General features: G+C 40.5%; 1 protein-coding gene across 2 annotated transcripts in view; it reads left to right on the top strand.

Moving 5' to 3' along the window:
• The window catches only part of LOC127426142 (forkhead box protein P4-like), a 162,071-nt gene that overhangs the window by 107,071 nt on the left and 37,067 nt on the right, over window positions 1–17,933 (top strand). For both annotated transcript variants that reach the window (XM_051672709.1, XM_051672711.1), the window contains 4 exons: window positions 7,546–7,699; window positions 13,877–14,081; window positions 14,721–14,816; window positions 17,481–17,585. In XM_051672709.1, coding sequence (XP_051528669.1) covers window positions 7,546–7,699; window positions 13,877–14,081; window positions 14,721–14,816; window positions 17,481–17,585 — 560 coding nt within the window. The remainder of the gene's footprint in view (window positions 1–7,545; window positions 7,700–13,876; window positions 14,082–14,720; window positions 14,817–17,480; window positions 17,586–17,933) is intronic.

Genomic DNA, 17,933 nt, shown 5'->3' with positions numbered 1-17,933 from the left:
CTCTGTAAAAATACCTATTCTGATATGTGAAATGACTTTGCACTGCTTCACTACACTGAGTGACATGCATAAATCATTTGGTAAAGACCTTATAAAGGCTCTGTTATCACAGAGCAGTACTAAAAATCCTCAATAGGAAAATAGACGCATGCCATCATGTTTTTTTCCTCTACTCTTATCCACTTAATTGTGTTTTGTGTATTGGGCGATTCAAAAATGCAGATTAAGACGTTTAGGGAATATGGATTTTCATTTCTTTGCCATCGACCAAAGTCATACTCCAAACCTTACCATGCAGGCTTCGCCGCTAATACTCGTTAAGTATTCATTTACAAGTTGCCGCTTGCTAAGCCTTGTGGAAAATCCTTATTACAACCCACTATGGTGGAGTTGACGAGTTTCTTTAATTGTCTATTAAGGCACTAGAGGAGGAGAAGGACCTGATCTGGGTAATGAAGGTGAGGGGGTATCATGTTGGATCACGGAGGATAAGAATACAGCACAACAAAGGCAAGAGCGTAATCGCCCATCTGAACACTGCGGGAGAGGAGGAGATCTGCGCTAATCTGGCGGTCAAATGAAATCTAAACTTTTGCAGCCTGCATGTCAGCAGCCTGAACCGCACAACTGTATTTGACGCCACTTAATCATGCTGTTTCCGCAAGAGTTAATGAACAAAAGGTATAGCGCAGATTAGCACATAACTGTTAGCTCAGTCGCTAGCAACTAGCAACATGCCAGTTACATTAACTTGTGCATCCGCCTTTGTGCATGTTTAAACCAGAAAATGGAAGTGAGAGAAGCATCTACAGACACAGCAATATGTTTTATGTACCATACCAACTTTCTCCACAACAACGAAATTTCCCAGAGACGATTGTGTAAATAACAAACATGGTATCCGAAGACGACTTCACTGTTTTATTCTCTGTTACTTTGCTTTATTTCCAGATATTCCAGAGTTGTTGCTGTGCTTGTATCCTTAACTTTCCATCGCGACCTGCAGTGAAATTGCGCTGCAATAGTTGGGAAACCTAGATGTATTAAACCACTTTCTCTAAATCCCTTAAATGGCTGTTCACATGACATTTCAGAATGCCACTTTCTGAAAAAACTTTAGGTGCATGTAAACAGTTTCAGTGAATAAGCTCTTGATGAGCAGGTTAGAAAGACTGAGGTGGTATGGTGTGTGGGGGTTGGATGCTATAGGCCAGCGTTTTTCAAACTGGGGTCCGCAGACCCCCGGGGGTCCTTTTCAAAAAGTCAGGGGGTCTGTGGGAATTATCTGTGGCCTGAATTGTGAACATTGTGTTGCAGTGTTGTAAGCAAATAAAAAGCAATAAAAAACTACTCGATGTAAAGCTATCGACTACTATAAAAATACGACATAACAGAAGTTTTAAACAATATAATCAAAAAGCCTATAGGCTATAAGTTGTAGATTATGGACCGCAAATTTAAGTGTGGGGGAAATCTTTTTTATTCTCCCTTCCTTTGATTTGCAGAAAAGCAAAAAGTGACAGTTAACAATGACATAATTTGAATATGATTAAATTGTGCTATTGTATCATTACTGTTGTTTAATTATCAACAATAATGTGATATTATAGTAACAAATAAAAATGAATTAATCAGTCCTCAACTGTTTATTTTTCTTCATAAGTATATGGTGCTTTACTCATGTTTAAACTTATGCTCTGACTATAGGGGGAAATTATAATAATTATAAAAAAAAAAAATCAGTAGGCTACTCTTTGAGCTTTATGGTTTTCTCCGTGATGTTTAATCCTGCGGATGGTGCTAAAACCTCAGCTGAGCAACAGACTGTCTCCCTAATTCATTTTATGGTGTTTGTTTGTGCTGATTTGAATCATATGTATTGTTGTATTTCTCACCTGTAAATTGCTGTACAATCGCTGGATGTAAATGTAATTGAAACACTTTGCACACAGAAACCTGACACAGAAGGACAGCAGTGCCTGGCCATTCTTCTAGTAAATAATATAATATTTGTTGTGATGGTGGTGGTGGGGTGGGGGTCCGTGAAGAATTTGGGGTTATGAAAGGGGTCCTTGGTGCAAAAGAGTTTGAGAAACCCTGCTATAGGCCATGGAGGACAGTGATTAAGAGCTGTTAGATATGCCCAAAACAGGGACGTGACTGATAGAGAAAATGTGTGGCAAATGCATGAGATGCCCGACACACACACACACACACACACACACACTTCAAATGAGACTAATATCAGAGACAGAAAAAAAATTTAAGAAAAGATTGAAAAATGAGAGGGAGGGAAAATGTATAAAAAAGCTTGACTAACCTTATTCAAGGCCCCAGGAGTATTTTTTATAGATTTTTCCATATTAAATATTGGAAGCTAGGGAAATGGTGTGCTCTTAGAGTAGAAGGACTGCAGGGAAATTAGACTAGATGGGCAGTGGTCAACTCAGCTCCCCCACGGATCAACTCACATTTACTTAGTGCTTTTAACCCGGCCTTTAGACCAGAAACATTCTGCGCAAGTGTGCAAATGCAGACCGAATGCTTGGCCAACACATTGCATGCGCACTGTGTGTAGTGGCGTGCCCCTGGGGACTAGAACACTGACAGTGCTGGACTAAAAGTGAGGCAGTCAGGCGTAAAGAGACTAAATAAAAGAGAGCAACAGAAGAATGTGTGGCTTCTCTCATTTCTCATCCCTCTAGCCCTCTTTTAAAGCGGAAGTGTGTAATTTCTGAGCCACTAGTGGCACCAAAAGGATTTTCAAAAAAAAATTATGGTTTTCAAACAGATTCCAGAAAACTGTTCAGGAAACAGATAGTCCTGCCCCATTCTCACCCCATTGGTCAAGCCAACGTTGCTGTGTTGGACTGGACGGAATGCTCAAATAAACAGAGAAATCTTTTGATAGCACCACAGTATTAAAATTTTAGATTAAATGAATCTACAAAGAGCTTACTTAAAGCTGACTCTGCATATTAAACTGGGATATGATAATTTTCACATAGAAAAAATTACACACATACTGACACCAACCACACACACATAGCCTCGAAACACTAACCACATCTCTGGCTATAACGCAACCTCCTCAAGCAGCAATATCGTCTTCTATATATGTTATTTTCCTTTCATTTGTCATTATTAGCATAAAGTTTCATCAAGCATGGAAAGTGGTCTGTTCATATAATCTGTGATTGAAATTGGAAGCTCAGGCTTGGGGCTTTGTTTTTGTAAAGTGGTTCAAAATGGAGAGATGACACGTTATGCTCTCTCTCTCAGTAAAAGATGCTTTAATTGCCGCCCATATCACTGCCAGTCAGCACAATCAGGTTGAGAAGTCAGATAGATGAGCAAGAGAGAGATGGTTGCCACACACATTTGTGCATCAACAATCCAGACTTTTCTGTTTTTTATTTTCTCTCTCTCTCTCTCTCTCTCTCTCTCTCTCTCTCTCGGTTTGACGGTTGAGCTGTGGAGTCACCCTGGAGTCAGCCTAATGAAGTAGCGCTGTCAGTCGGGCTTGGCGTGCCCAAACTCTGTTTGATGTGCTCATAAATCAAGCTGACAGGCCTGTTACTCCGCTAGCTTTAGCCACTCAACTGCATCTAATGTAAACAGCGTGCAGACACAATGTGTTAAAGAACTTGAACTGTGTCCCACGGGACGCAAACAGGGAGAGAAAGAGAAAGGAGGGAAGAAGGCAGCGATGGAGAGTAGGAGGAAGGAAGATGGACAAGGAGCTAGGGATTCCCCTAGGGGTGGGAATCAGCAAGGACAATATGACATTATATCGCTATCTGCATGTCAATACAATATTGAGATTCTTTATGTTTACTGTGTTGCTTTGTCAGAGTAGATGACATATTGATGAAAATTAGCCTGTTAGGGTTAAAGCTCGTGGAGCACGTCTAATTTCTCTGGTACGGTTTGGAGCATGACTTTGGTTGATGGCAAAGAAATGAAAATCCATATTCCCTAAACGTCTTAATCTGCATTTTTGAATCGCCCAATCTAATTTTTTGTGCTTATTTTACTTTTTTTTTTTTTTTTAAGATCACTGAACAATCAACTCCAGTTTAAACAACAGTACAACCCACAGCTTCGTTTTTAGTCCCGTCACATATTAAATATGCTGCCTCTCTAAGTTTCATAGCAATTCAAATGTGTGAGATAATGCAATCTTTTACTCACTTGTTTCTCATGCATCTTCATTAGATGCTTTTTCTTGCTTAAAGGAATGTTCCGGGTTCAATACAAGTTAAGCTCAATCAACAGCATTTGTGGCATAATGTTGATTACCACAAAAATTTGTTTCCACTCGTCCCTCCTTTTCTTTAAAAAAAATTCAAAAATCTGGGTTTCAGTGAGGCACTTACAATTAAAGTGAATTTGGCCAATTTTTGGAGGGTTTAAACAGAAATGTGAAGCTTATAATAATAAAAAAGCACTTGCATTAATTCTTCTGTTAAAACTTGTCTTATTTGAGCTGCAAAGGTTTTGTTGACATTACATCATCATGGTAACGAAGTTATAAAATTGGCTATAACTTTACACAGAAAAGGTTTGTAAGTGATTTTATCACACTAAAATCAATTTTATTCTCATATCCTTTATGTCTTTTGGCTATATTTTTGAAACAGTGAGTATTTTAATGTTCAAAAATTAGCGGGGGTCCTGGGTAGCTCAGTGAGTAAAGATGCTGACTACCACCTCTGGAGTTTGTGAGTTCAAATCCCAGGGCATGCTGAGTGACTCCAGCCAGGTCTCCTAAGCAACCAAATTGGCCCGATTGCTAGGGAGGGTAGAGTCACATGGGGTAACCTCCTCGTGGTCACTATAATGTGGTTCACTCTCAGTAGGGCGCGTGGTGAGTTGTGTGTGGATGCCGCCGTGGATGGTGTGAAGCCTCCACATGCGCTGTCTCCACGGTAACGCGCTCAACAAGCCACGTGATAAGATGCTCAGGTTGATGGTCTCAGAGGTGGAGGCAACTGAGATTCATGCTCCACCACCTGGATTGAGGCGAGTCACTACGTCACCACAAGGACTTAGAGTGCATTGGGAATTGGGCATTCCAAATTGGGGAGAAAAAAAACAAAAAACAATTGGCCCCCATTTACTTCCATTGTAAGTGCCTCACTGTAACCAAGATTTTTGCTTTTTTTAAAGAAAAGGAGGGATGAGTCAAAATACATTTTTGTGGTAATCAACATTATGCCACAAATGCTGTCGATTAAGCTCAACTTGTATTGAGCCCGGAACATTCCTTTAACCTTATCGAAGAACATAGGTGTGTCAGTGTCAAAAAAAGAAAAGAAAAGATGTTCGCGAATGGCGCACCTTGGTTCGAGCATGTTTAAAGGGATTGTTCACCCAAAAATGAAAATTCTCACATCATTTACTCACCCTCATGCCATCCCATATGTGTATGACTTTCTTCTGCTGAACAAAAACAACGATTTTTAGAAGAATATCTCAGCTCTGTAGGTCCACACAATGCAAGTGAATAATGGCCAGAAATCACATAAAGGGAGCATAAACGTAATCCATATAACTCCAGTGTTTTAATATATGTCTTCTAAAGTGATGTAGTCACTTTGGGTGAGAAACAGATCAATGTTTAAATCCTCTTTTACTACAAATCTCCACTTTCACTTTCAGAATGCGAAAGTGAAAATTGAGATTTATAGTAAAAAAGGACTTAAAAATTAAGTTGGGTTTCTCACCCACACCTATATGGATTACTTTTATGCTGCCTTTGTGATTTTTGGAGTTTGAAAGGTGTGGTAACCATTCACTTGCATTCTGTGGACCTACAGAACTGAGATATTCTTTTGGAGTTATTTTGGACAATTCCCCCCCACCACCACCACCTCAGTAGCCCTCCACGAAGAGCTTGACTTCATGACAGTGTTTTCCTCTCTTTGCTGGAGTTGACCTGTGTGGCCCTTTCCCATGAGGCCTTGTGCCCCAGTCGGCAGCCTCAAACACTTCTCCGACAGCAAGATTAATAAACTACCTTTAATTATTTGTATTTTGTATTTTTCTTCCCTCCCTCCTTCCACATTTGTCCCTCTCTCCTGCACTCTTTTCACCCTGTTATCTAAAAGGAGATAAGGCCCATGTCTCATTGGGGCAACATCAAAAAGCATGTCTCTGCAAACAGTGTCTGAGTCGGACCGGTTCAGGAAGGAGGACATTTATCACTGCGACACCGCTTGACCTTATCGGCACATGCCATGTATTCCATAGCGCTCACCCTTACCCGTGCACACATAAACACACACTCTACTCCCCAAATCTGAACCTCTCTGCTTCAGAAATGTATGGATAATGGTTATGTTTGTTTTTTGTTTTTTTTTTAAGTGTGAAGTCTGTAATTTTTGCAGGATTGCAAAAACAGTGGCTATTTTAGGTTTCCTAAACACTCTGCCCATCTTTAATTGGTTGGGCAACCAGAAAGTCCCACCCCAAACTCATGCCAATGGTCGAGTGTGTGTTGCTATTTCCACTCAAACAGAGCAATGTATTTTAACATTGAAAAAATTACATCAATTTTAGGCTTTAAATGCGTATTTTTTTAGCCATTCCAGCCCTTTATAGAAGTTTAGTGCTAAGCTTATGTCATAGCTGAAAAAAAAAATGCCACCAAAAGTAAGCAGGAACAGAAAGGAATCTCTTGAGAGCTGAATAATGTGACTATCCACACACATCCAGACATGTTTATGGAACAACTGAACAGAGTCATGATGCATGATTCTTAAATTTCACAAAGCAAATTTTTATGAGTAGCAAAAAAATACCAAGCCTTATCGTACAGTGATAAACATCTGATGTCACAATCTGGAACCGTTCTTAGCATTGCGCACAGATGTTGTTAGTCACTGTTTATTACCATGTTAATTATGCGCCAACCACATGCTAACAGATTACTACACACAGGAATGAACAAGCGTGTTTGCAAACATATCTTTGGTGTCACTCCGAGACCACATGGAACTGTCATTCGCAGATTAATGCGTTATCTCTAACTGCATGAAAGACTCTCGGCTTCACAATGCACTTCAAAACTTTTAACCGTGCCTCAGCGTTTTATTTATTTATTTATTTTGTGTGTGTGTGTGTGTGTGCGCTGTAGTCTACCGCCACAGGAAGTGCTTAGGTGATTGAAGGGGAAAATCTCTCTATTCCAGGATATGTCCTATCTAAACATGTCCTGGACGAGGTTGAAGGCTTATAAAAGCCAATGAGTGTCTCCTCTTTCCACCCCTCTTCATCCTGCGGCCCTCCAAGTCTCTTCCTTTCGCTTCACTGTTAACCCTGATGTGTTATGTAGCTAAAATATGTAGTTATATTAACAGAACTGGTACTTACATTTTCTTGACTAGTTCATAGTTAGTGTATACTATGTGGTTTAATAATACAAATGTGCTTATTTTCAAACAAACTCAACGAGGTACAGTAAGTTTTAGTAGAGTTTCCAATGATTTTTATTGGTTAATCGCTGTCTTTATAAACTCTCTCTCTCTCTGTCGTTCTCAGCAGCAACAGTTGGGGAATAAACAGCTGGCTTTCCAGCAGCAGTTGATCCAAATGCAACAACTACAACAGCAACACATTCTGAATCTACAAAGACAGGGCCTGGTGAACCTACAGCCTGGCCAAGGAGCAGTACCCATTCAGAGCCTGCAGCAAGGTATGCATACTCTTCAACAACACATCACCCGCGTTCGAATATGTGTACTTCCCTGCTATGCATTATCCAAAAAACAAAACGTCAAATGAGTAGCATGTCTGAATATCCGTATTCATGATACAACAGGCAAAATATACTGGATGAGACTCTGAAATGTGCAACCAGTGGACTCTTAACTATCCCATACACTCTCTGAAAAAAAAAGTACCTTTATGGTATAAGGGCTGTCACTTTTTTATACCTCTAGTTAGAGTTTTGGGGAACATTATTGTACCTTTAAGGTACACAATAGGTGCTAAGTTTACAATTATGAACCAAAAAAACAAGGTAAAAACTCAAACTGGAGGTACTAAAAAGGTCCCTTTAGGGTACCACTCATTGACGCCCCTTGTACAATTATTATTATTTTTCTTATTTTTTTTATTTTTTTTTTAAAATGGTAGACAATTGGGAGCTAGGCAAGTCACAGTGCTGTACTGCCTTGCAAAAGCAAAATGCAGTAACTTCATATTTTCAAAACTGGAAATAATTTGGCTCAACTATGCTTATGATTCCCAAAAAATTAACCACAAAACCATAAAAAAAAAAAAAAACTTAAATCCATTTTTCTCAGTTTCATTTTGCCTATGTAGGGAAGTATAGGTACCAAGAAAGTTGTTCTTGTTTAACAAGATTGTTATTTGTGGTGGTTATTAGTGCATTATAGGTAGACAATAGAAACATGGCATATGTAAACATTTCCAGGAATGTATTTATACTACTGTAGACACCTACATACCTACACAACATACATCGTAATTTCTTCATCAAATTCAGTACATACTATGAAAGTACAGGAATTCGGACTGTGCTGACACACTTGAATGAATTAATTTGAGATACAGTGCTCTTTCACCAACTCCATTGGCTTGTCAATATTACCCTCAGGGAAAGGTGCTACAACCGCAGGCCTCTCAACCTGGTGGTCTGTTTATTTCACAGCTCTCCCCTCATCCTCAGATGCCAGAATAACACCACAGAACCTCTCACTTCTCCTTTAGTGATGCTTATTAAAGGAAAGTGGAGCTATGGATCTTTGTTCATACCCGTAGCCCAGGACCAGATGGCCAGACCGGTGTCCACCGCCCACTTATTCTTCCTTAGTCAGCCCCCACTACACACAAACACACACATACACACATACATGTTCTAAGATTGACTCGCTGCTACGCATAGAATGTGCGCTGTGTTGAATGCTAATAAAGCTGGCTGTTAAGGAATCTCCTTGTCATCTTCCTCCAAAATTTGGCAGTGGGCTATCATCCCAATCTATTAGAGCTGGATTGAGCCCCCCAGAGACTAACTACAGCCATATCCAGAGAGCCACATGTGAAGCTTGTTAACTTAATCAGCTCATAAAGAGATAAAAGCGAAGCTTGATTGTTGGTTTTGTGGAAGGCAGTCATTTGGATAATAGGTAAAATATGCCACAAAATTCTTTAGGCTTTTTGCGTAGGGTGATGGGGAGTAGGTCTTATGTGTGTGCGTGTGTGCCGAGTTTTACATGGTCCAGACTCGGCGATCCTACAAAAGGAAATGGAGGTTTTGGATCATTTTTTACTTGGCTTTAAGTGTTTTATGTATTTTTCCAACTTTCCTCGTTTTGTCAATTTGCCTCACAAGAAATGGATCTTGACTGCAAACTGGCCACCGTCCGCCAAAATTAGACACATCAACTTTATGGGTTCCACAGTGGCCATAACATTACAAGAGCCCCGACAGGACAGAACAAACAAGGAGCCATCTCCAGTTTCCATGACAAAATCCCTACCGCTGTTGCCGATAGGGCCTCAGAAAAGATCCCAGTCTTTTATTAGAGCGCTTGACTCTCATTTATGCCCATTGCTCTTGACATGTCTGATTATTTCAGTCCTAAGAAAACATGGATTCGTCATCCTGCATCCTGAGTGGGCCTACCACACACACACACATGCACACACACATTAACATGGCTGCTTTTAGGAAAAGTAGTTTGGTGGGGGAAAAAAAAGGCGAGGAAGGCAGAAGAAGGTTGCAGGGTTGATGAAAATAATTTTTTGCAACAGCTGTAAACTTTTGGCTTTGGCATCTTTCTGGAACGAACCCCCAACAACCCCCGCCCCCACCCCTACCCTTGTTGCTTATGTCATTGTTTCAGAGAGCCTAAAGAACAGTAAATTCTGGGCTCTTGGAATCCCTTCAGCAAATCCTGCGACAGCAGAATCACGGAATTTCCCCACAATCCCTCTCCGAAAAGAAGCCCTCCATTATGACTGTCCAGCCAACCGTGCACATTCTTTTGGCTAGTCATGCTTGGCCATAGCTGTGGCTGAAAAGGATTTGTCCTCTGATCCGTGTGTGGCACCAACCGTTGTTGTTGTTTTTGTGTTTGTTTGGCAAATCCAGTCATTTCCTGAGAAAGACTAGAGTTTTGAACCCAAGTGACTCATTGCTGAGCTCATTAGACAGACTACTAGCTGCGGTGACTACATTTCTTTGGAATACTCATGCTTAAAAGTTACAGTAAGTCATTTTAATTCCTGTCCGAACAGTGCAACAAAGATCTGTCAGTCTCGGCATAATGCTTTGTGATCAGCATGGCAATTTTTTCTTCAGTTCAGGCCTTGGATTTGTGATGCATGAAGCTGGAGGAGGGCCAAAGAAGAACACATGCACTTTAATTAGGAACTGAAAGGGTAAATTAAAATTGTGCCTTATGAGAAGCTAAATAAGTGAGGGGTGTCATGTAGACCTCTTATTGGCCATCTCCTTTATGAATATTATTCATAAAAAGTTGGTGCATGCAGTTTTTACCTAAGAGTTATTTCTACTTGATCTAACTCTTAAAAATGACGTTTCTTTGTATATTATTATGAAGTCATTAAATGTTAGTTCATTCATATGAATTTTTTTTTCTTCTTGAATAAAACCATATAATTTAAATGTTACCGCATGAAACACAATCTGTTGTAGGGCTGGGTAATGCCAACCACCTCATGATATGATACGTATTGCAATACAAATGTCACTGTTCATTATATCGCAATGCATTACGATATAATTGGATTGCAATTACAGGCCTAAATGAATACAAAAATAGATAAAAAATATATATAGTATATACCAGGATCTAAGGTATCGATACAATATCATAAGAGAAAGTATCTTGATATACCGATATATGATTGTATCGGCACAGTCCTTAAGAAAAATAAGGAAAGAAAGTGTACTGCATGACTAATTTGGAAAAACAAAAGAATTTAATTCTGGAGATTTGCAAAAAAATGATTTGGTTTCCAAACAGTTTTACCAAACACTCTGCCTGTCTTCCATTGGTCAGGCAAAACAAGTTGCCCCGCCCCCAAATTCATTGGTTGAATCAGTATTGTTGGGCCGCTCAAACACAGAGCAGTAATTTTAAAAGTGCCACAGTGTTTATTCTTTTCAGAGAAATCAGCAATCAATCAAGAATTGTTTACTTAGAGTTTCTTTCTGCACATTAAGCTGGGATAACAGAATGTTTTTTTTTTTTAAATGGAGAGAAAAAAAATTACACATCAGCTTTAGGACAGAAATGAACACTAAAGTCTACATATGGCACAATTTCCGAAACACACACTTGTGTGGGAAGCTGAGGCTGGATTTACTGGTCAGTTCAAAGTTTTCTGCGAATTGTATGTATGTGTGTGTGGCCAACCACAGGGAAAACGCCTCACCTGCCCCTATGCGTGTGTGTTTGGAAGAAAGTGAGAAACAAAAACACTTCACTGTAGGTAAACCGCTTCATCTCCACCCTGCGTCCTCCCTTCCACTTCCCCTGTTCTGGCTGTTCTTTCACAAAAGTAGAAACTTGCAAAAAATGCCTTCTGCCACCAGATTGGCTCAGTTATTTGCAGGGTCAAAATACGTCCATGGCTCTTTTAGTGCTCTGTCAGGTTGTCTGTGAGTAGTGAACAACAGCCTGTAGTGGCAAGTGTGGCCATACATCATTTCCCTGGCCTCAGGCCTGCTATAGAGAGAGGGAGGTAGAGGAGAGGCCAGGCAAGAAGTTTTGTTTTGGCGGGGTCCGAGACAAGAATGTTGGCGGACCAGACATAATATTTAGATTGCTATTAAGTCTTTGCCATATGAGATAGTGTAGCAGGCTGTGGCTTTTCGGGAACAGCATGCGCCAGACGTGCTCAGGCGGGGAACTGGCTGCACTCCCCCTCCTCTTTTTTTACACCCTCAAATCTCCCTTCTACCCTAGACCCCCTCCTTCTTTCCCAAACTAAGAGAAGTCAGATGAAAAAAAATACAACAATCCCAAATTCAGCAAGTTTGAGGGGAAAATGAAACACAAAAATGCCACGAGAGCATCTCGCCAAGATTAATTCACCCCATGACAGAGGGAGCAGCAGTGCCGGTCGGGACAACGATAATTACATATGGAGGTAGCCAGGGGGATTTGCAGAGATGTTGAAAGATAACAAAAACACGCTGAAATTAGCCATTTGCTTACTCTGATTTGGATGGTTCCCCACCTTCGTCTCCTCCCTTTTCTCTCCCATGAACTTAACAAGTCCCGCCGGCATGCCCTCTCCGTAGTTAAGTGTGGCACAGTGTGCCTGGTGTTTTATGGCTTGCCACACAAATGTTAGCATATTGCCAGACTTTGAGATCTCTGGGGCAGGATGTGCTGCCAGCTGGATCCGATTCAAGATAGGGGGGAAGAGGTGGACTGTGGAGGTGTGATAAGGAGTGATTCAGGTTTGAATGCTTATACTCTTCAACGCAACCGAAACTAGACAAACTAATAAACATCTTTGTGAAGATAATGTCTACCTTGAGTTGGTTTCATCATTTGGCATTTTGATTTAGAGCTTTTTTATAAAGCACCCTCTTTGTGGTTTTGTTTTCGATGGAGTTTGACGATTATACTGCTCATAATTCATTAAACACCCCATGAAGTTGCTTTACTAGTGCAGTTTTCTGTCCTGTGTTGACATATTTTCTATTGAAATAGGAACATATCAGAGAACTTGCACCTTTATTAAATAGCCAGTAGGTTTTCGTTGCGTCACAACCATGAACCAAGTTTGCTATTTGCTTTTCTGTTGCAGGTGGTATTGGGTGAGGGACATTCTCATTCTAGAGAGCATTTGATTGGAAAAAAAATTATTGTAGTGAAGAATGAGTCATTATTTTAGTCCGTTTTCCCAGAAGAGAAAGACTGTAAATTTGAAATGTGTATTTCTGCTAAAAGTAAATTTTGCCAGTGTTTAAGAGAGTATACTGTAGATGGCTTCAACGCTAATAAAAATGCACTTTTAAAAGTGGTAACCTGAAACTGTTAACTTAAGGTTGTAATTTTACTTATTTAAACCTTAAAAATGACTTTTGTAGTAGTAATGTATTATGTTGGGTCAGTTATATTATTTTTTTCCCCCCACTTGAATATAACCAGTTTATCTAGATGTTACCACATAAAGCAAATTTTTTAGGTTAACTGGCAAAAACTAATAAATAAATGTGGACTAAAAGCCACAAAGCTCCTATTTTGATTTCAGGGGGTCTTTAAAAACTGTAGGCTTTTTTTCTGTTCTGGTTGATGACATTATGATAGTTGAATTTACACTCACTGTGCACTTTCTAAGGAATACTATGGTCCTAATAAAGTAACCAACTTGGTCTTCTACTGTTGTAGCCCATGTGCCTCAAGTTTCGATGTGTTGTGCATTCTGAGATGCTATTCTGCTCACTACAATTGTACAGAGTGGTTATCTGAGTTACCGTAGCCTTTTTGCCAGCTCGAACAAGTCTGGCCATTCTCCGTTGACCTCTCTCATCAACGAGGCATTTCTGTCTGCAGAACTGCCGCTCACTGGATGTTTTTTTTTTTGTTTTTGGCACCATTCTGAATAAACCCTAGAGACTGTTGTGCATTAAAATCCCAGGATATCACCCCATTCTGATGGTTTATGTGAACATTAACTGAAGCTCCTGACCCGTATCTGAATGATTTTATGCATTGCACTGCTGTCACACGATTGGCTGATTACATAATCGCATGAATAAGTAGGTGTACAGGTGTTACTAATAAAGTGCTCAGTGAGTGTACAATAGTCTCTATGTCTCTTTCTTTCTCTCACTCGTCTTTACTGTGTCTCTCAATCTTAGCCATGTGTCCCACTGACCTGCAGCAGTTATGGAAGGATGTGGCTGGTGTTCAGAGCACAGAGGAGGCCATAAAACACGAGGGTCTCGATTTGACCACCAACAGCTCCAACTCTACCTCATACTCGGCCTCCAAGGCCTCACCTCAGATCCTTCATCATTCTTTGCCAAATGGACACAACTCTGTGCACACTCCAAAGAGAGACAGGTCAGTGGAAGAACATACACAGGTGTGCTTCATTGTACATCTGGGGATTGGTTTGTAGTGGATCTATTATCTCAGATGTTTTACATTTTCCCTTTCCATGTGGTGACACATATATGGAATAAAAGGGACAAAAATGTATCTTTTAATAAAAATGATGAAAAACACAATTTCATGGTTTCTAAGGTATATTAATGGCTAGTAAATTTTATGAAATAACCTGCCATTGACAGGTGTGGCCTTCTGCCGATTATTTAAACTTGCATATTATGAAAACACACAAACTGATACAAGAGCTATTGCTATGCTACCATATTTTCTGTCCTGAGCGTTCAGTGGTAACTGATTACATGACAGTTTTTCATACATGGTTATTTTTCTCACACATATCACACATCATATTTCAAGACTTCTGCTGTCAGAGCCCATTTGATGAGCTGATGTAAAATGCCTGGGTTCGTTTGATATTTGGTGCTCAGAACATAGCATGCCTTTAGCATGACTGGCACCCCTGTGCCAGTTAAACATGAGTGTGTGTTGATTGTGTAAAAATGCACTGTGATAATTTAGCTGGATGGAGAGATGTGTGAGAGAGAAATGGTCCTACTGTTGGGTCCTTACATGATTCCCTCCATTTTTAAGAGCAAGACTCTTCGAGTGGATCTCATCCTTCACCAAGGAATCCAGCGATGAGCATCTCACACCTTACTCAAAAGGCCCTCACCTGCAGAGCACCCAGTGAGTACACACATACACACAATTACTTGGCTATCTAAATGGTGACATAGCATAGAGGACAATTGTTATTATATAAAGTTGATTAAAAGTACTATAGACTAAGGCTTCGTCCACTAATACGTTTCCGTTTAAAAACGCATTGATTTTGCTACGTTTAAGCCTTTTATCCACAATTTAGCGCATTTTTCTCCATCGAAAATGGAGACTTTTGAACACGTTCTCCATAACCATATACATATGAAGAGCTTTTGAAGATTAAACAGATTTCAGACAAAAAAGAATTAGTATGGATGTGGTCCAACCCTAACCCAAGGTTGTAGGAACGATCAGAAAGTGGGAGGGACTCGATTAGAAAACATATCAGCTTGTCTCGTGAATATCATATGGCATCATGTAATTATTATTCAGTTGTCCAGGAGTCCTATACCTACACAATGGTAAATAGGCGCTACCCAGAGTAAGATTACCGTTTATCGCTTGTGCACTGATGACATTGTTTTTTACATATCCAGATACATTTTTTTTCCCTTCATATTGTCGCCAAGCTAAATACAACTCTAAAATTATAGTTCTTATTTCCCAAAATAGTGGGACAAACAAAATAAAACTTTTAGCATTTTTAGAATGATATATATATTAGTATTATTATTATTATTTTATGAGAATGTCCCCAAAAGGGAGTCTTTTGTCAGGTTTACGTCACTTTTGGGGATAAATATTTAGCACATGCATATAGCACATATTTGTCCCCAAACTATAGCTAAGTATGTACACCAACACCTCTAATACACACCCAAACCGGTCATGGATAAACGGAAAGCGCACATTCTAACATGTCTGCTTCTAACACTGTTCTCCCTGACTTGGCCTTACATATTTAAACACAAACACACACACACAAACTCAGAAGGGAAGAAAAACTGTGCGGTGAAGCTAATGCATGGCACATGTGGACAGTGTGGTTGCCAGTAGTTTGTAATGTCTAGAGCTCGAGCAGCTTCTGAATTGCGTGGGCAGTCCACTGCCAGGACATCTGATGAAGAGGGGGCGCGTGTGTGTGTGCGCGCACGTGTGTCGTGTGTGTGTGTGTGTGTGTGTGTGTGTGTGTGCGCGTGTTCCACATCAGGAGGGCCTCATCTGCAAGCAAGATGCTTTATATTAAGCAGTAATCTGATGTGGATTTGGGAAGAATTCCCCAGATCTTCAACCACCACTAGCAACACCTCCCTTCCAGCCCCCTGCCCATGCTTAGCAGCACTCGGACACATGACAGTGAATTCTGCGGTCCCTGCCCTCGCAAAAGCCTACACTACATGCTAGCCCGTGGCGCTTGGCCAGGCCTAAAATGAAAAATTGCTGGATGAGTCTGCTGGCAGAGGTTCGAGGCTGATCTGTTATGGGTCTCAACAGAAGCTGGGCCAGAGAGAGACCCGATCCAGACTGCTCGGCCACAGAGCACACAGTGGCTGTATCTCAAACTAAACAAGACCTAAGAGTTTATCCCCAGGCCCCACCAGCAGCCCCTGTCAGCACATCAACAAGCCACCTGCCAAGCGAGACGTCTGGAGACGTTATAGAGAAACATCTGAAGATTTCGCCGCGTACTTTCGTAATTAGAGGGCGGCATGTTGTTCCTGGCTGCATCGAAGGACATTTGAAACTGCGTTGAAGCACAAGATGCTAATACAATGATACGCACTTTTATTGGACGCCTATCAGTCATGATTATTAAAAGTCTGTCATTTTTACATTTACCAGATCCACTCAAACTGCATTTGTTCGAAGTTTCCTGAATAGGGGGATCAAAGCTATCGACTTTCTCAAACGGGAATGCTAAAGACTGCCGTCTTTTTCCATTGCTTCATTGCTTTGTATTGGTTGCATGTGTGTGTTCTGTGCTACCATGCCAACTGCCTGAAAAAGCTGTAAAGCAAAAAGTTATTTAATCAAATGGGCTGTTTTTGATTAAGCTAGCAGGTGTCTAAATGTTTTTTAAAGCTGAAGTGTGTCATTTCTGCACCCCTAGTGGCACTGTTTCAAGCATGTTTCCCAGACGCTCCCCCCATCTGCCATTGGTCGGTTAAACAGATAGTCCCGCTTCAAACTCATGCCATTGGTTGAGCCAATGTTGCTGTGTCGGGCTGGTTGGGATGCTCAAACAAACAGGTCGACACAGTGTTTAAAAATTTCAGAAAATCCACGTTATAGTTTCTCTGCAAGATAAGCTTGGCTAGGATAAAGTATTTTAACATACTTTTAAAATACTAATAATCTCCATTAATTCTTAATTTGTAAAGTTGTACCTCAGATTTCAAAAGTGGGTGCGCTACAGCAGAAACCAAGCTTATGTTTAACAGATTTTTGTAAACATTACCAACAAGTTTGTTTACTAGTATGTCTATATTATTATGCTCTTTGAAGAAAAAATGACCTTTTTGTACCTATTAATTTTTCGGTGACGTAATTAGTGTTTATATGAAGTAGTTCATCATATTTTCCTGCAGATATTTCCTCATGCTGTGTCACTGAAAAGATGCACAGTGCTTTATAACACACAAATATCAACTTTTCTGTCAGCTACATCAAGGTTTAGTCTAAGATAACCATTTATGTTGGTAAGCTCAAATGGAGAACCACAAGACTAAGCAGCTTCTTTTCTCTCAGTTCTACCCATGAGGAACACACAGCCTCCCACCCGCTCTACGGACATGGCGAGTGCAAGTGGCCCGGCTGCGAAGCGCTCTGCGAGGACATGGGCCAGTTCATCAAGTGAGTGACAGCTGTACATCAAATCCACTCCACAAACATGTCATGTGCTTCACTCATGTCAATTTCGTTACACACGTCAACCCCGTAACTCCCATAAAACCCCCCACTGAGCAACAGAGCATTCATCATTGCCTGCTACATCCCACAAAACAAGTCTCTGTCTGTTAGCTCTTCTCTCCGTCAGTGTACATTCATCTTATTTTTTGATGAGCTTGCAGATCGCTCTCAAAGTAAAGGCCTTTTCTTCTGCTCAAGTAAGAGAGTGGGATGAGAGGACAGGCAATAAGAAAGCCGGGTGGCTGACAGCCATGTTCAGGTGTGATGTTTGAACAGACAAGAGACTAAAGA

Source organism: Myxocyprinus asiaticus, chromosome 35 (assembly GCF_019703515.2).
Source record: "Myxocyprinus asiaticus isolate MX2 ecotype Aquarium Trade chromosome 35, UBuf_Myxa_2, whole genome shotgun sequence".
Classification (NCBI taxonomy): Eukaryota; Metazoa; Chordata; class Actinopteri; order Cypriniformes; family Catostomidae; genus Myxocyprinus; species Myxocyprinus asiaticus.
Note: the sequence above shows the minus strand (reverse complement) of the source record. Positions and strands in the feature narration are given on the sequence as shown.